This window comes from Cucurbitaria berberidis (assembly GCF_010015615.1).
Source record: "Cucurbitaria berberidis CBS 394.84 unplaced genomic scaffold K460scaffold_1, whole genome shotgun sequence".
NCBI lineage: Eukaryota > Fungi > Ascomycota > Dothideomycetes > Pleosporales > Cucurbitariaceae > Cucurbitaria > Cucurbitaria berberidis.
The window spans coordinates 4,640,039-4,666,851 of record NW_024468935.1 but is presented as its reverse complement, the minus strand read 5'-3'; the positions used below and the strand labels follow the sequence as shown (position 1 = coordinate 4,666,851).

General features: G+C 52.7%; 13 protein-coding genes across 13 annotated transcripts; 8 read left to right on the top strand and 5 right to left on the bottom strand.

Moving 5' to 3' along the window:
* Nucleotides 1-545: 545 nt before the first annotated feature.
* Nucleotides 546-1,659, top strand: K460DRAFT_273591 (uncharacterized protein; the record flags this gene model as incomplete). Its single annotated transcript, XM_040927892.1, has 4 exons — nt 546-881; nt 939-1,067; nt 1,123-1,235; nt 1,296-1,659. The coding sequence occupies 4 exons, from the start codon at nt 546-548 to the stop codon at nt 1,657-1,659; spliced, it is 942 nt and encodes a 313-aa protein (XP_040793851.1).
* A 339-nt stretch (nt 1,660-1,998) lies between these two features.
* K460DRAFT_303327 (glycoside hydrolase family 45 protein) lies at nt 1,999-2,770 on the bottom strand (the record flags this gene model as incomplete). Its single annotated transcript, XM_040929937.1, has 2 exons — nt 1,999-2,374; nt 2,430-2,770. 2 exons carry the CDS (start codon nt 2,768-2,770, stop codon nt 2,011-2,013), a joined length of 705 nt encoding a protein of 234 aa, XP_040793850.1. The 3' UTR covers nt 1,999-2,010.
* A 688-nt stretch (nt 2,771-3,458) lies between these two features.
* Nucleotides 3,459-4,815, bottom strand: K460DRAFT_329145 (gibberellin 2-oxidase; the record flags this gene model as incomplete). Its single annotated transcript, XM_040930733.1, has 3 exons — nt 3,459-3,883; nt 3,939-4,368; nt 4,426-4,815. The coding sequence occupies 3 exons, from the start codon at nt 4,813-4,815 to the stop codon at nt 3,576-3,578; spliced, it is 1,128 nt and encodes a 375-aa protein (XP_040793849.1). The 3' UTR covers nt 3,459-3,575.
* Nucleotides 4,816-5,303: 488 nt separating this feature from the next.
* On the top strand, nt 5,304-7,063 carry K460DRAFT_382742 (retrograde regulation protein 2; the record flags this gene model as incomplete). Its single annotated transcript, XM_040935424.1, has 4 exons — nt 5,304-6,448; nt 6,502-6,592; nt 6,644-6,842; nt 6,901-7,063. The coding sequence occupies exons 1-4, from the start codon at nt 5,468-5,470 to the stop codon at nt 7,061-7,063; spliced, it is 1,434 nt and encodes a 477-aa protein (XP_040793848.1). The 5' UTR covers nt 5,304-5,467.
* A 979-nt stretch (nt 7,064-8,042) lies between these two features.
* Nucleotides 8,043-9,455, top strand: K460DRAFT_270412 (glycosyltransferase family 31 protein; the record flags this gene model as incomplete). Its single annotated transcript, XM_040927648.1, has 1 exon — nt 8,043-9,455. One exon carries the CDS (start codon nt 8,043-8,045, stop codon nt 9,453-9,455), a length of 1,413 nt encoding a protein of 470 aa, XP_040793847.1.
* A 127-nt stretch (nt 9,456-9,582) lies between these two features.
* K460DRAFT_30784 (uncharacterized protein) lies at nt 9,583-11,066 on the bottom strand. The gene is made up of 2 exons (XM_040930085.1): nt 11,009-11,066; nt 9,583-10,903 (listed from the first exon to the last, which is right to left on the bottom strand). The coding sequence occupies exon 2, from the start codon at nt 10,704-10,706 to the stop codon at nt 9,711-9,713; it is 996 nt and encodes a 331-aa protein (XP_040793846.1). The 5' UTR covers nt 10,707-10,903; nt 11,009-11,066; the 3' UTR covers nt 9,583-9,710.
* On the bottom strand, nt 11,050-14,663 carry K460DRAFT_362033 (polarized growth protein Boi2). The gene is made up of 3 exons (XM_040932567.1): nt 14,423-14,663; nt 14,195-14,338; nt 11,050-14,123 (listed from the first exon to the last, which is right to left on the bottom strand). Exons 1-3 carry the CDS (start codon nt 14,478-14,480, stop codon nt 11,323-11,325), a joined length of 3,003 nt encoding a protein of 1,000 aa, XP_040793845.1. The 5' UTR covers nt 14,481-14,663; the 3' UTR covers nt 11,050-11,322.
* A 227-nt stretch (nt 14,664-14,890) lies between these two features.
* Nucleotides 14,891-15,360, top strand: K460DRAFT_30769 (uncharacterized protein). The gene has a single exon (XM_040930077.1). The coding sequence runs from the start codon at nt 15,018-15,020 to the stop codon at nt 15,261-15,263; it is 246 nt and encodes an 81-aa protein (XP_040793844.1). The 5' UTR covers nt 14,891-15,017; the 3' UTR covers nt 15,264-15,360.
* Nucleotides 15,361-15,483: 123 nt separating this feature from the next.
* K460DRAFT_250998 (uncharacterized protein) lies at nt 15,484-18,474 on the top strand (the record flags this gene model as incomplete). Its single annotated transcript, XM_040927384.1, has 2 exons — nt 15,484-15,918; nt 16,297-18,474. Coding segments are annotated over 2 exons (2,613 nt in total), but the record flags the coding sequence as incomplete, so codon positions are not given.
* A 1,158-nt stretch (nt 18,475-19,632) lies between these two features.
* Nucleotides 19,633-20,826, top strand: K460DRAFT_274570 (uncharacterized protein; the record flags this gene model as incomplete). Its single annotated transcript, XM_040927969.1, has 1 exon — nt 19,633-20,826. One exon carries the CDS (start codon nt 19,633-19,635, stop codon nt 20,824-20,826), a length of 1,194 nt encoding a protein of 397 aa, XP_040793842.1.
* Nucleotides 20,827-22,406: 1,580 nt separating this feature from the next.
* Nucleotides 22,407-23,210, top strand: K460DRAFT_329128 (uncharacterized protein; the record flags this gene model as incomplete). Its single annotated transcript, XM_040930732.1, has 1 exon — nt 22,407-23,210. One exon carries the CDS (start codon nt 22,407-22,409, stop codon nt 23,082-23,084), a length of 678 nt encoding a protein of 225 aa, XP_040793841.1. The 3' UTR covers nt 23,085-23,210.
* Nucleotides 23,211-23,350: 140 nt separating this feature from the next.
* On the top strand, nt 23,351-24,345 carry K460DRAFT_412861 (uncharacterized protein; the record flags this gene model as incomplete). Its single annotated transcript, XM_040937565.1, has 2 exons — nt 23,351-23,622; nt 23,695-24,345. The coding sequence occupies exons 1-2, from the start codon at nt 23,485-23,487 to the stop codon at nt 24,343-24,345; spliced, it is 789 nt and encodes a 262-aa protein (XP_040793840.1). The 5' UTR covers nt 23,351-23,484.
* A 613-nt stretch (nt 24,346-24,958) lies between these two features.
* On the bottom strand, nt 24,959-26,571 carry K460DRAFT_373314 (methionine aminopeptidase 2-like protein; the record flags this gene model as incomplete). The annotated part of the gene is made up of 5 exons (XM_040934572.1): nt 24,959-25,015; nt 25,080-25,592; nt 25,645-26,264; nt 26,306-26,473; nt 26,529-26,571. 5 exons carry the CDS (start codon nt 26,569-26,571, stop codon nt 24,959-24,961), a joined length of 1,401 nt encoding a protein of 466 aa, XP_040793839.1.
* Between the last annotated feature and the right edge of the window lie 242 nt (nt 26,572-26,813).

The following is a 26,813-nucleotide window of genomic DNA, read 5'->3' as shown; positions in this document are numbered from 1 at the left end:
AGACAAAGCTTACGACAAGCGCAGAATCGACGCTGAAAAGACATGGATACTACTGTCGGTCCCGAAATAGTAGCAGCCGAACCGTCCGATCGCGGTCGTGTTTCGCTTGCGCCAAGGCGAAATCACGATGCGATAACAAGTTTCCCAGCTGCACGAGATGTGTGATGAAGAAGATTGAATGCTGCTCTCAGATTGAAAGTACTGCAAATAGAGTATCGTCGGGGACCACTTCGAAACAACTGCCGAGGGTTAGACGTCCGGTGAGAACTGAGCCTTCAAGATTGTCCCCACATGGGACTTCCAAGACGTCGCTGAATGTCGACACTGTTTCTAGTGGAAGCGAGTATGCCACAATAGACCTCGAGGCTATAGACCTTGGAGAAGAACAGTTCTCTTGGGACATGCTGGACGTCAATATAATGGGAACTGAGAGTCTAGGCGATCAAACTATTCACCCAAGCTTTGGAACTCTATCGGAAACCACGTCCACGCCTCCAAACAACCAGTATGATCTACCCACCATCAACAGATATCAATCTGGATTGATGATTTCTATACCCAGTCCATCAATCCCGACAATGCCAACCCACAACTTGCGATCTTTCGCGCAAAATCCCGCAATCATAGCCGGAACACAAACAACAGCCATATTAATGGCCCGTATCTTGACGTCATTTCCAATAATGATGCGCAGCCAGGATTCTCTTCCGCCCTTCATCCACCCATATTCGCTATCTAACGTCCCAGGTTCCGAGAGCAAGTCATTGGAATCACTCACTACGTGCATGAGCCTCATGCAGATGGTCAGTACTAGTGCGCATGGGGGTAGGAAGTTGCTATGGAAGAACGTGAGATTGGAGTGCGAGCGTCTACAGGGAGAAGTAAGTTTTTTATCTGACCACGAAAACAGATATGAAGAGGTTAACAAAAAGCTTTAGTATGCTAGGCTTGATAGGTGGGAGCTTCTTTCCTCCATGCAGGCTCTCTTAATCTACATGCTCGTTCGAGTACAAGAAGGTGAAACCATGTATAATAATATCGACGTCTTGCTCCTGTCGACCGTGTGGGTATGTCGAACGCGTGGCTCCCATTGGCTCCAGCTCATGACTCACATGAACATAGATAGTATCAAGTGGGCTCTACCAGCAACTTGGCAACGTTCCATGTGGTGCGGCTTCTGGCCTTGGTTATGGCCCGACTCAGGATGATTGGATTTTCGAAGAGTCAAGACGAAGGTATGACAATCCACTTCCGGTGCGATAAACATGCTCAGTCATTGATAAAATTTCCCCTAGATTGGCCCTGGTATGCAAATGCACTCGGATGCTCTTCTCATTGGAACCAATCCGTGGATGCGTTATGCAGGATGGCTTTCTTCTCGCGCCTCTGCCAGCAAGAAAACAGCTGTGGGAGGCTCGTGACGAGTATTCGTGGATGCTGGAAAACAGACGGGATGTTGGGGTCCCGAGCGTGTTTGGGATTATGTTAGATGGCCAGATGGTCAAATTGAATGAACCGCAGGCGTTACTAAGTGGTCAAGGGATCTCGGTGCAGTCGGAGAGATCGAAAGAGAGTAGTGTGAATTGGCAGGAATGGTGTTCGGGCATGGATGGGCTTGGTGCGCTGGTCATGCTTGCTGCTTCTCTGCCAACTTCATGAATACGAGCCATCTTTTCCTTACTCTGTTCTGAGGAGGCAGCAAAAATGGATGTGGTAAGCGATGCCTAGGATAACTCCCACCGACTTTGCAGCACGTCAGCATTAGACAACATCGTCATATGGTCCTGTATAGCACCCAAAAAGGCATTTAGACCAGGGGTGGTAACTATACACTCTTAAGACTAGAAAGAGGAAGACGTGTTTTCAAATCCTAGTGGCGATTTCATAAATGATATATACAATAAGTCTGCTTTTCGTTGTCCGCCTTTTACCTCCAATCCTCTTCCCGCCCCATCCTCATCGAGCAGTACTTTCTGGGCACCTAACTAGATTCACCAGGCCCTAACACACTCAATGAGTCGGCGTCTGCCCATTCCTAATACACTTACTCTTATCCGTGATCGCCTTGGGGCACGTAACCTCTTTGAACGACACGTCAGGATTATCCGCATTGGCAAACCAATCGAACCTCCAATGACAGCCCGCCTTTAGCTTCTCGGGGAAGCTATCGCAATCAGCGCGCGATGATATGCCACCGTATTGCTGGCCCCAGCCCTGAGGTGGCGCGCCCCATTGATTAGTACAGGCATTGAAGAGGCCGACGCCTCCGCCAGGCATAGCGAGGTCGAAGTGGTTCTGTCCGAGGTCGCCGCCGGTGTTGGTTGCTTGGACGACCATCTTCTTGCCATTGACGGGACCGGATGTGAATGCCAATCTAGAAACGACGTGTCAGCGATATAATGGGGGATGATGGTGAGGGCTGAAATTACTCATAGCAAGCACAGCACCACGATCCCTCGTTCCCGCCAGCGAGCTTAACAGCAGCATAGCCATAAGCAAGCTTATCATTAACAGCCCATGGGCTCTGGTTGGTGCACATGTATGCCTGGCCACCGTTCTCACAACCATTCTTCGCAGCCATGTTCGCGAGTGGGTTGTCTTGCTTGTCGCAGCTCTGGATCGGTTGGTTGACCGAGGCTTTGCCTGACCATCCACATGATCCTTTGCAGCAGTCCCAGTACCTGGTTGTCTTTCCGGTGCTGCTTTGGGCGTCGACGGTTGCGAGGCCTGTGGCTAGGGCGAGGAGAGCGAGTTGCTTGAAAGAAACCATGTTGGACAGCTGTTGATTTGATCGATTCTTCCTGATTGCAAGTCGATGTACCGAGAGAAAGCGAGTGTCGAGATGAGAATTCGGACGGTCGGGCCTTTAACATATATGAGTTGTTGCTGAGATCGTTGCCCCCGGTCTCTACCCCACAATTTCCTCCATGCTGGTCCCTGTCTTCGCAAAGTTGTTTCACAAATTTGCTACTATATTCCTTCTAGATCGCAAACCAGGCTCACGGTTCCTGTACATCTCCTACGTCAGTAGGCCTTCATTTCCTCAACAGGTGGTACACCGCTGTAAACGAAACGACCATTGGTCGTACCATACCATCATCATACGCAATCGTTGTCTTGGTAGATGAGCTTGTCTTATGTGATAGTGCATCATTTGACCAGTTTAGAAAGTTTTGATAGTTGGGCAGAGTAAAATACAATCTGATGTTCATTTAGGGTGGCGGGAAAACGGCTGATGAGGCCCTTTCAAGATCCGTGGTCAGGGGCATTAACCCGCCGGAGATTAATGAGGCGCTCGGGGAGAAACGCCACGAGGCCGGGGTGCGTGCGCTAACTAGGCAGGAAAGCTTGATTTGAGAAGTCGGTAAGTGGATGTCTGATGATGGCACGAGAAAGAGGGACAAAAGGAGATGATGAAACAGAAGTAGAGGATGTGATGACGATATAGTGACTAGTGTGACCCACTCAACGATACCAAACAGATGAAACGCGCAGCGCCTTGCACCAGAAATGACTACATAACGAAGCATGGTTTTTTGCGGTGACGCCACTGAATCCAAACCCTCCTAGTGCCTCTAATCGTAGTGATTTTTCACCTCCAAGCCCTTGAAATGGAACGAAGTACCTTCCCGCTTATCCAACACAGTCTTATGATGCACATCCTTCACTCTTGCCCGCACATACTCCGTTCCTGTGGGCACAGGTCTACTTGAGTCTTTATCTTTCTCTGTGATCAAGCCAAGACGGTCGAGGAGAGGAGATGGGACTGTTCGCATGGGTGTCTTTTCGCCCGGTCGGCTGAAGTACAGCAGGCCCAGACGTGGGATGTTGATTTGGTCATGGGGCGGTGTGACAACGCGGTGGATGGTGGACTTGATGAAGCCTTTTAGGTTGTCAGTGAATGCGCTTAGAGTAAGAGTGATATTTAATCGACATACCGTTTGTCAAGAATGTCAACGTATCCGCCGCATTACACGTAATGCCGCCTTCGACCGGCTTGACGTACTTCCACTCTCCCTCTGGTGTCTTGATCTGTAGACCAGCAACATGCTGACTGAAAAGTAAAGTCAAACTCCCGAAGTCAGTATGACCACCCTTTGAGTAAGCTTGCGCTTTATCCCAGTCTTCCTGTGAGCGGACATTGTAGATCATGTAGCGCAGATGGTCATCTGATACCTCGTCGTACGCGTGTGCGTCTGCGAGGTAATTTTCTGGCAGCTCGAGGATGATGGCCATGAGAATGAAGAGTTTGCGTGCTACTTTTTCGTGGACGTCCCTGTGGAATTTGCGGATCTCGTCCCAGTTCTGCTCTACAATTTGGTGTTTACCAATATTGGACCAGGCTGGGATGTCTTTGTGGATGTTGAGCTATGAATTGTCGATCAGTATTTATTTCAACGACTTGAACGTCTTTCTTTCCCTTACCATCTCAATGTTCTCTTTCACACCTGTATCACCGATCCATCGGGAGTTCTCGCGATATCCAAAATACTCGCCCTCTGCAAAGTTACAGGGGAACTTTCTCTTCTCCTCTAGATCTTCCTTGAAAAAGGTGTTTCCAATGCTGAACTGCTTGAGGACACGTTCATCATCGATTCCGGAATTAGTCACCACCCAGAAACCAACTCTGGTGATTGCATCATATAGTTGCTGTGCGAGGTCCTGTTTGCCTCCAGGCTCATCGAAGCGCGCAAGGTCAATTGTAGTTAGTGGCGCCCATTCAAGATCCTCTTTGGTTTGTTCTGGACGGCTCCACGGCTTGACAAGGAGCTTGTTGGTTGCTTGATTGGTAGTTTCGATTGCGCTGGGAGCCATGATGTGGATTTGAGAAAGTATTGTTTCACGACGGAATTTTCTAGAAACAGATTGGCCTTAACGCACGCTTTAAAGCAATGCTTACCTGGTTGTCGGATATAAGCATCCACGCTCATATCCAAAGTATAGAGTTGTTTGTGCGGGGGTATCAACATGATTGGGTGTCTTCTCACGGCATTGTACCTCTGGTATTGCGTGCTTCGGATCTGCGACCGCGTGCTCGTACCGAACTCCTTCGTCGACATGCCACCCTCCCGTCCCCGCTGATATACCCTACAATTATGATGCAAGTCGTGATCACACCCCTACAACACGTCTTCGAAACGTGGGAATAAGATACGATGACCTTGGTGATAGCGGAGATAAAGGCTGGAAGGCTGCTTCCGCTCATGGCTGCAGTGTGACATATTCCAACTATCGTCATTGTAGCGGCTATGTCGCGATAGACATGAGGACAATTGCTGCCGGTTTGCAGGTCTATGATTTCGAGGAAATCCATCTTAGGTGTCGCACAAAACGCTTGAACCAGCCCGCTGGTGTCGTCTTTCGTCGCAAGGCAATTCCAAGGATTTGCCCTTGCTTATTGGATCACAAGTCCTCCTCTCTTCTGGTTCCTCTTCTATCGTTGCTTGAAACGACTTCTACTTCCACGATGGCGACCACAACTGACCCCATAGACAAACTTACCTACATTGCGAACGAAGCAGCACCGCTGTCCTCGAAGACTTCTCAGGATGCCGAATCCGGTACGCCTTTAGACATTGATTCCGAATTTGAACGGAAATTACTCCGGAAAATCGACTTTTGGCTCGTAGGCTTTTACTCACTCGTCTACGTGTTTCGGGTTATTGATTCCGCAAACTACTCCAACGCGGCCATCATCAATCTCGAAAATGGAACCGGCATCAAGAAGCAACTCGGTTTCACGCCATCCCAATGGGCATGGTCACTGTCAATATTCTCGTATAGTTATCTGCTATTCGAGCCGACAAACACGATCCTTCTCAAGTTGTTCAAGCCTAGCCGGTGGATGTTCATTCTGATAATGGCGTGGGGCGTCTCGGCATGCTGTAGTGCGGCTGCCATGAACTTCAAGGGCATGATGTGTGTGCGTTTTGCAATTGGGATGGCAGAAGCAGGGTTCTTTCCGTCCGTGCTCTATCACTATGCGTTTTGGTACAAGCCCATTGAGATGCCACAGCGCATTGCATTCTTCTACTCTGTTGGTCAGGTCTCAAGTGCGCTTTCAGGTCTTCTCGCGTACGCGATCTCGCACATGGACCAGATCGGCGGATTATCGGGTTGGCGGTGGCTGTTTTTGCTTGAGGGACTGCCGGCCATCCTACTATCTTTCGTTGCATTGTGGTTACCGGACTACCCTGCAACGTCAAAGATATTAACCGAGGACGAGCGTGAGTTTCTTTCCAAGAGACTAGCGAGCAGTGCGCCAAAGGGAACAAAGCATTGGGACTGGCAGTCGTTGAGGGTAATGATGAAAGATCCGACGCTTTATACCTTCAGTCTATACTGGATTTGCCACGGCATCGGAGGTTTCGGGGTTGGGTTTGCGCTGCCGACTGTCATTTACCAGTTGGGATTTACCACGACGGCAAAATCGCAGCTTATGAATATGGTGAGATTTCTAGTGAATATCGGGAGATGGAAGGGCACACTGACACGTCGTAGCCGCCGTATATAAGCGCGTTCTTGCTCCTCAATACGTTGGGGTTCATGCTGCAAAGGAAGTGGATTAGGCCGTGGATTACGGCTGTTGGAAGTAAGTTACACTGGATGCTGTCTGATGCCCGACTAGCGTTGACGGGAATAGTTGAATCCACTACCATCGTTTGCTACATTATCCTACTCACTGTCAGCAACCCCGTGGTCAGGTATCTCGCGCTCGTCGTGGCGGTTGCCTGCGCTGGTTGCGCGTATCCTGTTATTTGGCCAGAACGTATTCGGGCTCTGGAGGGGACCGTGGCGTCCGGGATTGGGATCGGGCTCACCAACGCCTGTGCACAGTTCAGGCAAGTCAAAGTACCAGTCGTGGATGGATTCTGGATGTAGGGCTAATGATTTCAAAAGTGGCATCGTTGGACCGCACGTCTTTAGTATAGTTTTCGGACCTAGGTACCGTACCTCATACGCCATCAATCTGTCCATACTGTGCGGGAGTATATGCTCGATCCTAACTAGTTGGTTCTTGACTGCGAGGAAAGATCGAAGGAGGGCAGCTCTGCAAAAGTAGCGGTAGCGCTGAGTATGAGTAAAGCATGTAGCTGTAGAAGCCGCAAAGCTGAGATGACTCACTCATATGTAGGACGCCCCCAGCGGATGAATGAAGACATATTGCTGCTGTGTTTGTTGTTTTCCACGCCTGTTTCATGACCATGTGGTGTCGAGGCAATCGGTCGGTGGCTACTATAAGAAACAAACATTCGGTTGGAAATCTGGTCGTCGAAACCCTTGAACATGCAAACGAGGTCAAAAACGAGGCCAAAAACGAGGCATGCTGCTGGCTAGCTCGGAGTGAGACAGACGGCCACAGTGGATTCACATGCCGAGCCAAGCGAGCGAGGCCGGATCGGGTCACCTGAAACATCCGGGGCATCCTTGCATGACGTAGCCCGCCAAGCCGCAGCAGGGGGTCACCACCCAAGCTTCACTCCACTCAGCCCAAGGGATCCATAGCGTCGGCACATTTCTGCTACCCGAGTCAAAACACCAACTGTACTATCCCGCTGCTTTTCGAGACAGCATACTCCTCCTGTGCTTGGCCTGTGGAGCATTGGTTATGCCCCCCCTCGTTGGACTTGGGGCAATCTTGTAACTCGCCAACGACGTGTGCTGCGGCTCTTGCTATCCCATGGCAGGGACAGCGTATGATTGAGCCCACACCGAGGCATTGATCGGCCGCGTCACGGCGGGGACTCGCGCAAGTCTGACCAAAAGATGAAGATCGCCGGGGCCGTGGGTTTGCTCAAGAGCAACCTCCTCCCTATCTCCTCTCCGACTCTTCGTCACTTACAACCAGCTTGCCACCACCCCGCTCTTTGCTGCACACGAAGCCGCCGAATTCCGATGGCTTTGGCCCTGTTCGCAACCCTCCACTCTTTAACCATTTCTTAGTAGGCGCGTACCCGTTGCCGTAGTCATTCCTTCTTCGAGCCTTCCATCTCTGCTTTGTGGGCGTGGCCTGGCGCTGTGCGTACCATCTGTAATTCGACATGCCTCAACGCACCATCCTTTGTCAGCTTATTCTCTGTGCCATCTTCTCAGTATCGATAGTCAACATCTTTACCAAGGCCAGCTCGCCATCCTTCTTTCGAAACTCGAAATCCTCTGCCTTGCAGCATGACCAGGAACTCATCTGCCCGAAATCTCAACTTGCCGAAGAGGTACTAGTTGTCCTGCGCACGGGAGCCACCGAGTCGTTGGAGAAGGTACCCGTGCACTTCCGCACAACGCTGCGATGTGTGCCCCACTTCGTTGTGTTTTCCGATATGGACGAGGATATTGAGGGGCATGCGGTTCATGACGTCCTCGGCGGCGTGAGTGAGAAGATAAAGAAGGAGCATGAAGATTTCAAAATGTACAATCATTTGCAAAAGCAGGGAAGAACTGGACTCAAGAGTCAGCAAGTCATCAACGCCATGTCAGGGTCGCACAAGGGTGACTATCTACAAACAGATAAAGAGGGATGGAAGTTGGATAAATGGAAATTCTTACCCATGGTAGATCGAGCGTTGGACACCAAGCCGGATGCAAAGTGGTACATCTTTATCGAGGCGGACACGTATCTGGGCTGGAACAACCTTTTGGAGCACCTTGGCAACTTTGACAGCAGCAAGCCATACTACATCGGCAAGCACCTCTACATCAACAACATTGAGTTCGGCTATGGCGGCGCAGGCTTTGCCCTTTCCAACCCCGCGATGCGAAAGGTCTCGGAGCACCGCTCAGCCCACGTAAACGAGTACGAAGAATTTACGAAGACGCATTGGGTCGGTGACTGTGCGCTAGGAAAAGTACTCGAAGATGTTAAAATACCGCTTCATCGATCATTCCCGCACTTCCAGGGTGACGCGCCCGCAACCCTCGACCCAGCCATCACGAAAATCGACCGCGACCTCTGGTGCTACCCTACCATCACATACCACCACGTCTCGCCGGCCGAGATTGAGGAGTTGTGGGAGTTCGAGCAGGACTGGTACAAGCGACACGATGTTCTCCTCCGTCACCGTGATGTCTTCATGGAGCTTGTGCATCCCAAGATCGGTGCATCGGTAGCTGCATGGGACAACATGTCGGCGGATAAGGAATACAACGCACACGATCACTCAACCGCGGAAAACGAGTTCGAGCGTAATGCGTGGAAGTCTTTCGGACATTGCCGCGCCTTATGCGACGACCGGGATGACTGCCTACAGTTCTCATTCGACGTGGGGACTTGTTCGATATCGAACAAATTCAGACTTGGCTATGCAAAGCCGAAAGAGAGGATACGTAGTGGTTGGATGCTAGACCGTGTCGATGAGCTCTTCAAGGGCTTGGAGGGTAGGTGTGGGATCAGGGATTGGTTCGCACCACAGGAGAGCAAAAACAGCCAATCAAAGATGAGGCGAAGGCGGAGCGTTTGAGAAGAGAAGCGGTGGAATGTCGACGAGCAGGGGGCGGTGTTGAAGCATTTTTGCATAGTAGACGGAGCATCACTGGCATTGGGTATGGCGTTTAGGATCTGATTGGCATGATACCCCGAAACACTCGCTTGAATCTATCAATTGTATATAGCTAGACTAGAGGCCGCGCCACATGCAGGACCTCATTAATAAAACAATATCATACTCATTCAGAGCAAACATCGACCAATTCCCCACCACAAGAACTATGCCTCGCTACCATCCGCCCATCGTTCCCAACACCCCCTCATCATGTCCACTGTTCCCACTCATACCAGCACCGTTGTGCATGTCCTCATTAACAACTTGCATCAGCCCACTCCCACCAGTCTGCACATGCGTATGCACTGGCTCTTCTTCCTCATGAACAGGCACTAAAGTATCCGGCCAATACCGGTCCGATACTGGTGCTGGTGCTACGTTGTGCGTTCCTTCGGGTAGAACTTGGTACTCAGATGTAGGCTTCAGTTCATCCTGTGCGTCTTCGATGAGCTGCATATTTACTTCCGCGTTGACATGTGCGTCGCCGCCTTGTGGATATAAATCAGAATCGGAATCTGCTTCCCTGGTGTCCTCACGAACTGAATCTTCTGCCCAGGCATAGCTGTTATCGTCCACGTCCTTGCCGTATACAGGGAGATCCTGGGTATCCGTATCGGCATCGCCGAAATCCTCCTCTACAAGCTGCCCTTCCTCTTCTTCTTCCTCACTTAACCTCCCGATCACTGCGCCCCCACCCACAAAGCCGCTTCCTTCTCCTCCTGCACTCATATGCCTAGACCCCCACGCCCAACCCTCTTCATCATCAACACTACTACTACTTTCCAAGTCTACAAACCCAGATCTCAACACAGATCCCTCCGTCCCACAAACCCACTCATTCACCGCCGTGCCAAGCACCGCTAGCGCAACGAATAGTAGCACAGCGCGTCCTAGTGTCCGACAGCGAGAGCGTGAGTGGCGGGATGGAGGTGTGTTGTGTGTGCTGATTGTACGATGGAGAGGGCGTGTGAAGGGAAGAGGGGGATTTATACGGTAATGTGGTGAGGTCGGGGGCGTGTATTTTTCGCGGGTGGAATATAGAGAGGAAGATGATGAGAAGGAAGAAGAAGGGAAAGGTGGAGAGGCGGAGGAAGAGGAAGAGGACATGGCTGAAACGACCAGTTGGTGGATGGTGATGGGAGTCGTGGAGGAGATGCGGTAGTGTAGCATCAGCGATCTCGAGGACACAAAAGAGAGAGAGAGAGAGAGAGAGTATGTGTGTGTGATGCTGTGTGTCTTTCTCGTCGTAATGGAATTTGTGCTTTCATTTCGTGATAGTGGGTTATCCCTTTGGTGTAGTTGTAGGTAAGGGAGGTAGCAGCGCGTCCATGTAACAACGAACGCGGTTTTCGCGTCCTCATTCCTACCTGAGATAGTAATAGGTTAGTCTGCTGCCCGCAAGACATAAAGGCAGGAATGGGCACAGTTTCAAGAAGTAGGCAGATGAAGGATTTAACCGAAAACATGCGTACAATTACATATCCCTCCAAATTACATAGAAGATGGTCGAGGTGTTGACTAAGCTTTTCCTTGGGATTCGCCGTCGTAAAGTTTCATCAGTATGCAAGAGATTAGATAAAAGAAAGATTGGCGGGTATGAATGTCCATTCTCCATCGTGACAAGGCCTGGAGGTATTGCTGCAGATAACGCCCGCTAATCTCGCCATTCGACGGCATCCCATTCGCTCGTGGTAAATGAATTAAATGGCATATGCCTTAGCCTGAAAAAGAAAAAGTCTGGATATACTATTCGAAAAGTAGGAAAGGTCCGCTTGGAAGTAGTTTGTCAAGTCGCGCTCGTCGTAGCCGTCGTCGTACTCTCGTGTTTGGTCTCCGTCGTCGAGTCATTGGTATCCGCATAGGCAAGTATAGCTTTCGCCTCGTCGAGTCCTGAGATGGCAAGGCCTTTCTCGTCTTCCTCATGGATGACGCTTTCCTGGATACTCTCTTTCGAATACTCGCTTTTCTTTTCATTATCGGCAGACCCAGTTTCTGTGTCGTCTTCGTCCATGAGATTCGGAGGGCGCTGTCGCATCACTCGCGCCTTCTCAAGGGAAATGGTTTTCTGCTGATACGTGGTGGTAAACGGAAGCGCTTCGTCCCGGTCAATAGTGGCTTTCATCAGAGCGGCCATCCATAATCGTCCCACTGCCAGACTGTCGACTGCGAAGTAGTGCACTATGGGCTTGGTAAACTGCACGCCTTTCTGTAGTCCAGCGCGCGGAGGGACAAGCTTGAAAATGAACATGCCCGACACGTCCTCTTCAATGCCAGGAATACCATTAGCACTGTCCGTTGCTGCTGCTGTTTGTATTGTAGCGTTCTGGGGCGACGAAGGAGAAGACGTTGCTCGAGTGAACGTGGCGTGTAAACCGGTCATTCGCTCGTTGTTGGCCGGGAGAACGCGGTGCGATGATATGTCAATGAGACCCTTCTCTTCTGTGTCGTCTTCAGCGTAGTAGTAGGAAAGACGGCGTCCACGCAGGACAAACAAGCGTGTCTTCCAAGTAGTCATGAGACTCGAAGACTTTTTCTTCATCCAGCCACTGTAGTCGCAATTGGCCATGGCATCCTGAGGTGTAATCTGCTGGCGACCTTTGAGATAGGCGCTTGTTCCGTGCTTCTTACTCTTCTTCTTGGCTCCATCCTTGGTCGCGGTCGAGCCGCCGGTGAGTCGTTTGACCATGTCTGGTTTTTCGAGGTCGAAACTCTTTGACACTTCGGTGCCAGATGGCGTGCTAGAACCAGTCCGAGTCGGTGACTGCATTGGAGAGTCTTTGTTCGATGATGCTGTCACATCACCAGCGCTTACGTTTGCCTTTTCGCCGCCTGTGATGGCGTCTGATATTGCTCGAAGACCTCGCGACTGAGATTTCTTACTAAAGAAGGAGCGTGAGTGTGTCTGGGCGGCGGGTGAAGGTGAGGCCCGGCCTGTGCTAGAAGTCTCGCTCCCAGGCATGTTGGGCGAATTTGCAATGGCATCAATGCTGTGCGAGTCATAAGTGAGCTTCGTGACCGTTGGGTTCATATCGGCTGGAGGTTTTAGAGGTCGCACAAAGTCGAACGTGGTTGAGCTGCGATCGCCCTTGGTGCCAGTACCGAAGTACTGCTTCGCAGCCGGAGACATTGTACTGGTTGACCCAACCATGGAGTCTGCGCTTGCAATTCTGCTGTGGCGCCTGCTGTACGACATGCGCCGCCCGGCGTCACTGCTATAGCTGGGATTGCGGGAGTGTCCCGTACTGTCTCGTTTTCGCAGCACATTACGGTTTTTCCGGCTGTCCACTTCTCCACCAGAGAAGTAACCCCTGTCGAGCTCAACAGGAGAGGTCATGCCACTTTCCCGAGCGTCAAACGCAGTTCCATTCGTACTTGTAGAGTGTGTGTGTTGAGCAGAGGACGGCCTCATCGAGTCGTGCAGAGGCTTTGGTGTGGCGCCCATGGTCCAGTTGCGGTCAAAAGATGGTGCTTTCTTGTGCGAAGGCGGTAGGATGGTGGGTACGGGCGAGCCTGGAGTAGGTGTGTTCTGGTTGTAGTCGATGGAAGAATGGCGCCTGTTGTGGTTCATGTTGCGGACCGAGGCGGCAGAGGGCCGGCTAGGCGAACCAAGAGTAGGCGAGGTAGCCATGTGCTGTATCAGTGGCGAGGTGGCTTCAAAGGTCGAGATGCTGGAGCGGCCTGTGGAGGATTGTGTACGAGGTAGCTGCTGGCGACTGGGAGTGCCTCGGGAGCCTATGCTCTCCCTCAGAGTTGGTATTCGAGGCAGGACAGCGCTGGTCGAGGCAGCTCGGTTCCTGGCAGGGTCGGGTGGGAAATCATCATGACCATCTAGCGAAGGAACCGCATGCATGACTCTGGCGGCTTCCTTTGCGTTTTTGACCTCGGACTGCAGCGCATTGATTTTCATCCAGGTGCGCAAGCGCGGTCCCATAGGGCCCAGGTCGAACTCCTGCATGAAGATGAAATTGCGGTCCACACCCAGCAGCGCCTCGCCATCAATGTCTTGGTCGCGAAAAACATGGCAGTGCTTCTTCTCCACGCCCACGTCTTCCAGATACTCTGCTACGCGGGCTGGCGACCACGTCTTGACCTCCTCTTCCGTGTGCCAATTCTGCTCCTCGTCGTCCGTTTCTTGGCCGTGCATGTACGAGAGGCGGTGGTGGCTGCTGTACTCGCTGCCAGAGTCGTTGGCTCGCAGATCCTTGCCAGCCGTGCTGTGCCGCGGGGTGCTCATATCGGTAATGTGCTCGTCTATGACGCTGAGCGTCTCGTGCATGACGGGGCTCCCAATCGTCTCATCCTCCTGCGGCACCTCGCCGCTGAGGGTCATGCTGATGCTCCTGGGCGCGGCCTGCAGCGACGTCCTGCGCGGGGAGTCGGTCACGGTCGGGATGTTTAGCGGTTCGGTCGGGGTAGATTTCAGGGGCGGGGGCGTGTTCGCTGCGGGTAGTGGCTGGATAGAGGGGGTTTCAGACGTCGGAGTGCTGGGGGTGGCAGGAGGGGGTTCGAGGCGCGTAGATGCCTGGGATGGATTGCGCGAGAGCATCGTGGGGATGGGCGTAGGCTGCGGTGCCGGTCGTGTGTAGACTAGCACTAGGTCAGATAGAGTGCTCACCAACCACCACCACCACCAGGACCACGTAGATGTAGATGCCTACCCTCAGGAAAGAGGCCATTGTCCCCGGTCTCGGTGTTTTTGCCCAGAAACCAGCCATCGCCAAAGTCGTCGTCGCGCTCGATTAGCTCGATGCGGTCCCCGCGCCGCAGACTGAGCTCGTCGGGACTCCGGGCCAGGAACTCATCTGCATGGCAAGTCAGCGTAGATTATGGATAGAGCGAGCCATTGGCAGCTATGGGGGAGGGGGAGGGGCGTCGGGCAGACGTACGCACAACGACGAGGGTGTCGCCGGGCTTGCAGCTCTCCGTGTGCGAGCGTTGCGCCATGCCTGCACTGCTTGAGGGGGGGCTATCAAGGGAAGGGATGTGTATGCGAGGAAGGCATCCAGCGGGCGTGCTTCATCTCATCATGGGTGTCGTGTATAGCATGGATATATTTCATGTATTGCGTATTGCGGAGCTTCGCGATGTTGTTGGGGGGGGGTGTGTGTGTGTGTGTGTGTGTGTGTGTGGCGGGACCCGTCGTGACTCGGGCGGGCCCTCAAGTCTAACGCAGCGTGGAACTGGCTTGGGTATCAAACAATGGACAAGTCAGGCAAAGGGCGTCTAGTATCGCGCTGGTGGGTAGGCAGCGTCTCGTGATGGCGTTGGTTGTTGTCGTGGCTTCGTATAATTAGGTGGGTGGATGAATTGGATACAGCCCGAGGCGGCTAGCCTGGTTGATTACGTACGCATGCGATACCTAGGTAGTCGAGACGTGAACACAGGCGTCGCCCAAGGCATGTGAGTGATTTTTTAGTTACGTGGGGGCCGCCAACCTAAGACATGGCACCCCTATGGAGACGCCCGCTATGATGAGGCAAGATGTTTTGTCTATTCTTCTTCATCTCCTGCGCCATCCAACAAGACGACACGGCATCGTCCGTCCGTCCCGCCATGAAAGCGAGAGATTGTTCTCGTTCCCGCCTGGCCCGTGCGCGGCGACGACTAGTCTCGTCGCGCTGCCGCCGCCTGCGATATATCGTGCACCTAACCACTTCCCATTCACCCCCTCCCGTCCTTCACCGCAACGCCCCCCGGGGCCCACGCAAAGAGAGAGGAAGTCGATAGCCCTGGGCCAGACAAGTCGGTGTGTGCGCGCGCGTCTACCAGGCTGGCCCAACATCGGCTCGCGCGACATGCACTCTCTGCTCCTGCTGCGATTTGGTACACTAGTCCCAGACGACTCCCGAGGTCACGCCCCCGAGCCTCCTTTTCTGCATAGCGAACAATCTCCCCTGGCCTGAGCGCGACGTCGTGCGGCATGGTTGCCGAGAGCCACCTGCTGGCAAACGATGCCACGGCCCAAACCCTCAACTACGCCCTGGGCAATCTGGGGGGGAAACAGAAGAGCTGGATGGTAGAGCCTTTGGATAATGCGCCTGTGCCTGTTGAAGCGCCCACACCCACACGAACCCCCCCAGGCCCTATACGCCGTCGAGGAAGACCCCCCAAGCATCCCGCACCATGGCCTCCAATGCCCAACCTGCCGAAAAAGAAGGCCAAACCACAGGCTGCTAGGACCGCCCGCCCAACGCAGGACCCTCCGACCGAACCGCAGGCTTGCTCAAACTCAAATTCCCCCCAGCTCGCCAACACCCTCACCCGGCGAGATAGCACTAATCATGGTCCATCGGCCATCACCGTGTTTCCATCACCCCCTCCAAGCGTTGAGAACTGGGACCCGGCTGCGCCCGCACAAACAACGCGCCAAGGCGAGAATGCAGTGCCTGCGAATCTCGACTTCCTCAACTTGGATCCCACGTATGCAAACTACACGCCCGACTCTTTACACGAATCGGCTTCCGTGGACGCGGTGCACGTTGTGGCCCCGCCCTCAATGGGGAGCTACCCTAGTAGCGCTAGGCAAGAGGGACCACATGCAGCAGCAGCGGTAATGGCAGGCGCAACACACCAGTCACAACCACCACGTCCCGAACTCTCGCTTGCACCAGGAGTACCGCAGACGCAGAATGGCAATCCCTTGCTGGAGCAGATGCCCAGTCACAGTTCATCGATTGGAATATGGCCACCATCGCAATTGCCGCCGGATATGCAGTTTCGAGATGCACACGTCGTCAGCCAGAACCCCCTTCAAGTACAGGTCCCCTTCGGCCCCCCACGTACTTTGTTCCGTGGCACGACTCAACACCCTTTCTCCGAACCTGCACATGTAGGCCATGCCCCTGTCCCTCAAAGTGCGCAATCACCACAACAATTGGCAGCCCCTCCCAACTTTTCGTCTGCGTTGCATAACTCTCTACCTGTTTTAAGTGCCCAATTAACTTCGCGTATCCACTCGACCCATCACCACCCCGATAGGAGGCGGCTGATGGCGCTCAAAGATGCCTTGGCGGACCGAGACTGGGCCTATCTCACCATGCACCAATACTACTGTCTGCTCACCTTCAACCAAGGCGTAGTACCACACCAGGTGCTGACTCATCCGAGCCTGCGCACGGCTTGTGATATGATGAAAACCATCCTACAGGCGAACGAGACGTTAACGAATGCTGTTCTCGGCTTCCTTTGCGACTTTCCGTATTCCTTGTTGGACATGGCAGACAAGTGGCCATCTGATTTCCAGCATCACGGAGAATTGTTCTTGTCGTTCATAACGCATTCGCCGAATTGGGACCGCTTGAACATCATATGTCAGAATCGAAAGTGCCCACCACTTGCGCGGGAACTTGCCGTTGACATCAAAATCGCTTCCCGGACGTTCCAGCGTCTTGTATTTTTATCCTTTGTGCGGTACACCTGGCTACGGAAAGCTGACGATTCGCTAAGAATACCATGCGAGGCCAATGTGGTTGCCATTTTCAAAAAGAACCAGGACGACTTTTACCGGCGAGCGTCTTTGACAGCTAACGTACAGGCCTCTAATCTCCAGATCAACCAACAAGAGAAGGAATCGGAGTTGCGTATGTTCGGTTCCCAGTTTAAGCAAGTCATCGCCGGGTTAGAGTTGAGCCTTCCACAAGGACAAAATCGCTTTGCCCGTGCCGCACCTTCCAACCAGATGGCGCCACGTTCTGGCAGACCTGTAAACCCACACGGGCCTCAGACCACCCAGCAAGCAAGCGGACCGGGGCGCTCTCGCACACAGAACGTCCCAGGATCTCACATTCAGTCAGTACAACTGCCGCGTCGACGGCCTTTACTTCCCCCGCCTGGTTGGACACAACCTCAGCAGCGGCAGCCTAATCCCGGTCGGTTCAGTCTGCACCAAGCCCATCTCCGGAGCCCTGTTCTACAAGCTCGCCTTGTTCCGTCGCCTTTATATCACTTTGCGGTGGGATTCATTCAGCCTCCAACACGACTTGTTCACGCTGGTCGAGCAATTGAGAGATGCAGCTTTACCAGGACACGCGATGCTATGCAACACATTGCCAAGACTGTGCCTGGTGCATTAGGCGAACCTGATACACGATCCGTCTGTGAAGGAAGCCAGACTGTTCGTTTACGTTGTATCAAGTGGCCTGCTGGTGCAGAATTGCCGAATGAACACGCCTGGGCAGTGGCTGACACCGCGTGGGTACCCAACTCACACATCACCTTTAACGGCAAATACCTGCAACAGCGAAAGAAGATCCACCATGGCAAAGACTTGCCAATCGTCATTACTGGGCTGCTTAAAGAGGGCGTCAATAAATTGGAAATTGCGGTCCTGGCCCAGTCACATGACCTGTCACCTCAAAACTACCTTTTCGCTATCGAGATACTCAGCTTTAAAAGTCATGACGCTATCAAGCAGCACTGTCTCACCAACAGGCCTGTACCAGCTGAACAGATTTTGGAAGGTATCAAGAAAAAGCTTCATGGTACCAACAATGACGAAATTTCTATCCTGGACAGTAACACGACTATCAATCTCTTCGATCCCTTCAGTGCTTCTAGGATGTGCGACATTCCTGTTCGTAGCGTAGCGTGTCTACACAACGATTGCTTCGATCTCGAAACCTTCCTCCAGACACGACAGCGCAAGAACGATACTTCCGTGCCCGACCAATGGCGTTGCCCAATTTGCAACGCAGATGCTCGGCCACACTATTTATTCGTCGACGGCTTTATTGAGCATGTCCATAAACAGCTCAAAGCGCAAGGCTTGCTGCGAACAAGGGCAATTATTGTTCAGCAAAATGGCACATGGAAGCCGAAGCCGGAGGTGTGCGATCCCAATGGGGTCTCTGACCGCGGCGCATCTGAGGAGAATCCTACACCGACCAGGGCACAATTTTCGATACCAGCACATGTGGATGTGATTGATCTTTGCGACTAAAGCAGAAAGCAGCATCATCTCTTTGTGACATTTAACGGGCACTCTTTCTTCAGCCTACGCGTTTCACGGTTTGCAAAAGTTGGCGTTTATAGCATCGGCATCAGGTCTGCAGGGAGTCAGCAGATGGTATACCCCAGGTCTATTTCCTTTTCATTTCGGTCGGTTGCACGCGTATACAAGTCGTCTCTACTCCCTACCTCAAGCCCCAAATTTTAATTGTGGATAAACATTGATATGGACGGGGTTGCGCAGGTGGGAGTGGTATTGTGGTACTTATATAACCCCTCTGGATAGATGCTGCGTCATGACCTGCAGCTGCTAATACACGATTATGAATTTCATGAACGGTAGAGATCTCTTGTCGTTTGATATGCGTCGTCATAGTGAGGTGATGGTATACAGCAGCACTATTCCACTCCATAAAGTCTTCTCTTTGCTGGTCCAGTCGCTTATTAGATATTTCAGAACACTGTTCATTGAGAGAAGAGTCTGAGAGGCACATCCGGTAGCATCTCACAACCACGAAGGGCCTTTTGTAATTATTTATAGAACACCGCGTAAATCCCAGTTCAAGGATATTCCAAGTCCAGATCGTTGTTGTTTCGTCCAAGCTTGAGCCATGACTCGATAAGCTTTGCCGCGGCTCAGGAAACACGGAAGTGAACGTTTTGTTTCACAAACCGGTATCTACATACGGAACGGACGGGCTTGGCGCCAACCATATATCATCAGTGTTTGGAGCATTGGTGAACCTTATCTACTGGTACTTAAGCAGGGTTCTCTTGGTGATATCCCATGTTGGAAAGTCAACTGGGACCAATCTAGAAGGTGCGCGTTCATGATACTCTCGCAAATGCTCTACGATACACTCAGTACTGTACTAGTCCAACAATGGAACATGTCTTGAACATTGGGCTAGTATTTCCCTAGGACGCTCACTCGAATGCTGCTGGAGGCCATGTCCGTGCTGACCTCGCCTGCTGCCTTGGTCAAGGAAGATAATCCCTGTGTCCATCCAGTCCTGTAATGCAGCTATCAAAATGAGGCTTCCACGGCTCGGCGGGATCAACGCTCACAAGGGTATCTTCTCCAGGCTAGTCCTCCCACCTTGCCCACTTATTCCAGCCACATATCTGGTCGTTTTCATCGACTTCCTCTATGGCAGGCCATGATGTCGTTGTGAGCGTCCAAGCTATCAAAAAACGCCGCCGTGTACACCCCGTTCGTCGTGTCGCTCGACTCGTCATCAAGGCGTGTAGCAGCCGGCCTAGCGGACATCCAGGTGCTGAACAACATACATGTCGCGGCCCGTCTTTTTTTCATAATCTTCTGCCGGTTTTGGAGCCGTTTTTTACGTTTGATCCCAAGTTGTTGTTCATTGAAGACCACATCCTCGGACGGAAACAAGCTCTTTCAAATGCTGACTCGTTTCAAGTGCCGTCGACTCTTGAGGAGCTGAGGAGCTGGATTGAAAAGGCAGCGGCGCCTTGCGACTGCGATGAATGCGCCCCGGAGCTGTACCAACTCGGTGAACGTAGCTCGCATGGCACGATACGCTACCAGAGTCACTCTCTGAGTAATGGCCGATTACCTCGATTTTCCCATGTACACGAGTCGCCCAGTGGACCCCTACCAGAGCTCTCGCTGCGATTCTACGGAGAGTACGAGGCAATGCGTCTCGTCCGCCACCACGTAGCCTGGTTGGAAAGCACCTACCTACATAACACATCCAGCAAAGACGACGCACCGCCCGTACTCCAACTCAAAAGCCTCCTAAAAACCTGGGAACCCCATTTAAGCAGCCCAGACCTACGACAAAGCCTATCAGCAGCCCAACTCCAGCACCTCTTCACGCATCTAAACCACATCTTCTTTTTCAACGCCATCCCCCCGCACAGACGCGCCTTCTCAACAGGCTTCTCCTGGCTCCCCGAATCCTCCCAGAACTGCTTCGCGATCGCGTCTTTCAATCCCCTCATCGGCACACAGATTCTACTCCACCCCATCTTATACCGCCACAACAATGCCCCTGCCGACGTCAATGTGCGGTGGAGAAATCGCCTCGGCACGCTGTTACATGAGTTGTGCCATGCGTTTCTCAAGGCGTATACGTGTCGAGCGTGTCCGATGCATGATCACTGCGTTGGTGCGCGAGGTCATGGGCGCGCGTGGCAGGTTCTTGTCAACGCGGTGGAGAAAGTGGCCTCGAGGTTGATGGGGGGATATGTAGATATGGGGCGTTTTGCTTCGATTCTTCATGATTTCGAGGGGAACGGGAAGTTGCCTAGTAGGCATGATTTGGAAATATATGGGTTGGGAGATGGACGAAGAGAGCGGGAAAAGGTGGCTTGACCTAGTGGGAAGTGATGGAGAGGGTAGACGTTGCTAGAGGTGGTGGAGGTGGGGTTTGGAGTTTTGAACAGTTTTGATATTGATTAACCGTGATTTCGGTTTGGAAGTGTGATTCTAGGGCGCGATGTGTAAAAATCATTGACGTACTCCGAATGCTGAGCAGTCTCACTCTGCCATTAAGGCGAAAAGAGACATTTCATCTTACATTTTAGTCCCTTCACGCGCGTTCTTTGTGCCCTTGACTCCAAGTGCGATACGGTGGTCAGTTTAATGGGGTGGGCGCGTGAAGAAGCGTGGTTGGCCAAGCAAGTGCCTATCCAGCGCTCGACCAGATGGAACGCCTTCCGGCGAGTCCGATGATATCGCGGCTGGTCCCTGCGGGACTGTCTGCTGCAGCTCAGCTCAGCTCAGCTTAACAAACGGACGCCGAGTATTCCGAAGTGCCTCACCTCGTGCTGCAAACAGTCTGATGCACCCAGTCAGAAGCTTGCCGTAGACAGGACAGCCCTTACAGACGCCGAATATGCCATGCACCCTCGGCGCCATGTTCCGGAACGCTTGGCTTGAGGAGGTCGCAGTTGAGCCGAAGATATATTGGCTGGTCTTGCAAGTCATCCAGGTCATGGGTGTTATGTTCTGCAACACAGCGTCGAGGATCCAGCCACAAGGGGGACATACCGCCGAAGCTGATTCAGGTAGCGTCCTGGCACCAGGCAAGTGGAGCATGCCTCGAGGGGTTGATTTGCTGCTGGCTTGATGCCTCCTACGACTCGAAGGGTAAAGAGATGGGGCGTCTCGGTAGTTGGACCAAGTTCCCCGGTATTCGGTTTGTCAAACTGTGGCGTTGATGCAGGAGCCAGCCACGCCCGAGGCTGATGTAGCCTTCCGAAGACGAAAAATAAATAAAAATAAAACAGCAGAGCCAGGGCCGTGTTGCAAAGCTTCAGCCTTGGAAAAAGGAGAAGGAGATGAGAGGCTGCGTGTAGGCGAATACGGCGGCAGCGTCGAGGGATGCGACGCTACCCAAGAGTTATTAGGGGGTGTGGGAGAAAGAAGCATGAGCCCCGCGATCCAGGACATTGGATACAGGGAATAATAAGCAATGGGGACGCTGGGAATAGGAGACGTGCTATAGCACTGCCTAGGGATCTACTGTAGTACGGTATCGAGGCATTTGGGCTTAATTGGCTGGACGGGTGCGAGGGGGGTGGGAAACAAGAGAGGCAGATGTAGAGACTAGTCTTGGATTAGGAACCACTGCATGCAGTGTGGTTTGATGAATGACTTTTTGTTTTGTTTATGGAACTGACGCGCCTCGGATGCGACTTGTGCCCAAGCCCAAGCCCATGCCCAAGCCCATGCCCGTGCGTAGTGGAGAGTAGTAGAGGAGTGGAGAGTAGATTGGAGAGTGGAGTGGAGAGTGGAGCGGCCGCAAACCAGATGTGCGGAATCACGCCCACACCACCCTTTAGCACCCTTTGCCACTGGCGAGCATCCAAAGTACCTTGGACTTGGACTCACTCCTCCCCTCCCCCACCCCATCGACCATCTCAAGCTCAGCGGCGTGAGCAAGCACCGCCATGGCCGCCATGTTCCGCAACTTCTCCTTCGACCCGGTCTCGCCTCCAGCTTATTCCGTCTACGAGGCCGAGCGGGCTGCCATGAATGTCTCGCCCACGTCAAGGCCTACCGACCCGCTGCAGCTCTCTTCGAATCCATCACCGCCCACCCCGCCGTGCACAATGGGCGACCTGGCTGTCCAGCTCAACCAGCAGACCCTCTTCATCGAGCCCAGGGCAAACCACGACGCAGCCCGCCCGAGCACCAAAAGCAAACACTGCGCCTCACCCATCGACCAGAGGAAGCAGCAGGCGCGCCCGACGTATTCGCGCGTCGCAACCTCTGTGCTCAGGATGCAGCGCCAGAGCAGCTCACGCCTGCAGTGCTGCTCGTCGCATGTGCGGGACATCTCCAAGCTGGTCAGGATGATCGAAGCCGAGGAGCAGTGCACCATCAACGAGCCGACATCACAACCATCATCTACTACGTCCTCTACCCTGTCCACATCTGGCGACGACGAGGGCATCGACATGGACTACGACGTGCCGGCACGCGCCGTCGAGGCTTTGATTGGAATGCCTCAATGGAGGGCAGGCCATGACCGCGATCGCTGCATCAGGGTCACCAAGCAGGTCCGCATGCGAAAGCGATCGAAACCAAACGGCGTCACCAACAAGGCGTCACCATCATCCTCATAATTCTTTATATACTTGGGGGCTTGTTTATGCATTGCGACGGTGTTTGGATTGGTTCTTTTATCAGTATTATTATTATTATCGGGGCGCACTATACCACACATTCCTACAGAGGAACGGAGGATTTGTCGAGATTATTGTTTAGTACAAGCGCTCCCTGCGGGTTGAGCCTGGCATCGGAGTAGTCAATTGCATCGTGTCAAGCATCGCGTCAAGCATCGTCTGAGGCCCCATCTTATCGTGACGTTTGGATCGGCAAACCCAGCGACATGGACTCGTCGCCGCACGTGATGCGGCGTCACGTCCAATCCCCAGTTCTGGTAAATTTGGTGACCCACCGGAAAGCTTACTCTCCTCCGTCTTTGACCAACATCACCCAAAGGTAATCGCACCCACTGTCCACATGTCCGCCCCACGCGCCCTGGCCCAGCGCTCCATTCACCTGAGGATTTTGCCGCGACCTTCGAATCTGTCCGAGAGTCGCGAGATCTTTCGTGTGCTGCAGCGCTTCGGCGAGGTCAGCACCTTCAAGTATCTGCGCGTGAGTGCCTCCAACAACGCCAAGCTACATGTCGCAGCTTGGTACAGCATGTCAACGCTGACTGTCTTCTAGTATGAATACCAGAACCCAGCAGACAACGTCGCCCTGGCCATCTACCGTGACGAGAACTCGGCCCAACGCGCCCTCAATGCCTCTCCCATACGCTTTGCCCTCGAGAGAGTCGTAGAAGCCGACAGCGAACCTACCCAGCCCCCAGACAAAGACGAAGACGACCCTCTGAACCTCCCCAAAACACCCACCAAACACGGCATCAACGACATGCTCCGCCCCTCGCAACTCTTGACCCGCACCCTCCCGTCCACAACCCACGCACCCCCCCACTCTCCATCCTCGAAACAGCCGCCAATGCCATTCGAACCTGTCCCCTCACCCCCTCAATCCAATCCCCAAAAGAAGAACTGGACCAAATTATTCAGTATAACCGTTGACCGCTCGCGCGCCGTCCACCAAGACTTCATTGAACGACAACCCTACTGGAAGCAGTTCCACCCCATGAAATCCATGGCCCAAGAAGATCTAGCCAAGCAGGTACCCCATATTGGCTTGAGCGATGTGACTAAACGGCCGCCGAATGCCCATCGCACCCCGAATCGTGTATTGCGCATCATGAGTAACTATGTGGAACGTAAAATGCCGACGTTGCGGGGGATGGCGGAGAATAGTGAACAGGATACGAGATTCAGGGAGAGAAGGGGGCTCTGAAAGAATCATGGATGGAAATAATAATACATTGGCCTTTGGTGGAGCACCAAAGCGAGCGAGGGGCCTTCCAAAAACTAGAACTCGAACAAGGATGGACGCTTCCCCGCATGCCAGATAACCCCAGAAACCTGGTAGCCACATTCATCAGAGGATTGAACAGAATCTATGGGAGTCGGTAGATTTCAAAGAGAGCGACAGCAAGCAATCAGTGGGATTTCAAGGGGCAAAGGCTAGACACCCAGTAACCGTTACAGGGAAGGACGGCAATTGTATTTTGAGAAGTCACCCAGTAGTGATGGTCTCAGTAATTGCATTTCTACATTTCCAGACGAATGCTGCTTCGTAGCTTGATTGGAAATTTGGACAATACTCTGCTAGGGGAGGAAAGCCGAGAAAAGAAGAGAAGACGCGACGTATCTTGTCAACTTAGTTTAAAGGAGGGTAATTGGTTATAAGATATACTATAAGCAAAGGTAGGCAGGTTGAAATGCTTTGACCGGTGGTGTTTTCTTTCCACAACTGTTGAAGTGAGGAAACACAGAGAACTGAAGTACTACTGCGCTGGTTAGTGCTCCAAGCAGTCATATAACGCTAGACGCTTCCCCACATCTCCTTAGTAATCGCCTCCTCGAGAGATGATCTCCTTGCAATTGGGTCGGAGCAGGACAGTCTGTTTGTGAATATTGAGTCAGCACATTTCCGCCCACAGCCAAAGTCGTGGGATAATAACTCACGTGTTCAAACTGCGCGACATAGGAGCCAGGAGTATCAACGAGCGGCGCATAAGACTCGACGATGCCATTCGACACGAGCGATCTCATGCCGAGATGGTAATTCTTCGCCCCGATGCGTTCGAGGTAGCGCCGGGAGAAGACAAGAGTGCCAAAGTTCTCGTCAATCGTCTTCAGCAGTGACTTGGCCGACGCGGAATGAAGCCCAGTAGCGCGTGCATGCTCATTGCGTCCGTAGCCGTATACGCCTGCATCATCATGGAGATACCCTTGCCCCGTGGTACCGAACGTCTCGATTGCGAAGACGTCGCCTTCTTCCATGCGCTGATTGGTCTTGGTTTTGATGAAAGGCACTTGTTTATCGCCGTGAATGTGGTAGCGCAAGATGTTATGGCCGGTGATGCTCCGCACTGATTTGACGGGGTAAGTCTTGCCGTTGAGCTCGACTTCGAAGCTCTCCATGACTTCTTGGATTGCCCCGCTGATGTGGTCCATTCTAGCGTCGATGCCAGCTTCCTATGTGGTTATATTAGCCATTGCCTACTACACATGGAGCCGATGTAGTTACCGCAAGCCCTGTATTAGTAGCTGCCTTGGCGGCTGCGAGGAGATTATCGTAGACGGGATTGGAAGCCACAGTGAACGCGCTGTCGACAATCCTGCCGTTGACATGGACTCCAAAATCCACTTTCAGCACGTCATCGTACTGGAGAATAACCTCCTTGCCTCCAGGGTTAGGAGTCCAGTGAGCAGCTATATTGTTCAAGCAGAGTCCGGTCGGAAAGCCCATGCCGGCTTTGAGAGCGTCTCCGCGCTCAAGACCCTGGTGCCCAGTTAATGCTCGGACACCATCTTCAATCTCTTGGGCAATATGGCTCATAGAAATGCCGGGCTTGGCGATCGTCTGTGCATATTGGCGGACCTGGCGGTGGATTTCTGCAGCTTTGCGGTAGTCTTTCAAGTATTCATGGTCCATGTTGTCCAAGACGGACAGGTGGCGAATCTCTTCAGCTGTAGTGCGCTGAAGATTGTCATTATTGGTGACATATTCGACTATCTCGCCTTCCGGATAAAGCTGGTCGAGAAAGAGGTCGGTGAGCGCAACCCTCGGAGGGGCCGTCTGCTGTCCACCTGGTGCCCTCTTTTTCTTCTTCTTGTTGCTCTTTCTTTTCTTCTTCTTGTTGCCTCCTGGGATTAGCTTCAAAAGTACATTGGCCCAAAGGACTCACCATTGATGGGCTCCTCACTGGACTTCAGGTCAGTTCCAAGCTTTTCATCATCATCATCGTCGTCGTCCCCGTCTTCGTCCTGCCCTTCGAGTGCACCTTGAAGGAGCCCACTTGCTGCAGCTGGCTTGGGAGGATTGCCAGAAGAAACGGTGGCGCTTGCCGATGACTCTGCTCAAACAGTTAGTACAAGTGTCAACGCAGGGTGATTTCCGCGTTTCCTTACCATTGGGCCCTCGGCGATGGCCATCTGGTGTCTTGGATCCCATAATCGGTTTCGGCGCGTAATCATAGGGTTCCTCAGATTGTTGTTGATGTAATCAAAGGATGGCTTCTCCACAATCGCAAAGGAGCACCACCCGGACGAAAAATACGGCACGGGTTTGAGTAGTCAGCACCCTAATCTAGCCCTTTCTGTCTTTGGTGGTGGGGCAAACGCAAGTGCTTGGCACGCGCTCCAGCCTTGCCCAGGTAATCAATCAACCTTAACATCTTACAATGTTTGAGACAG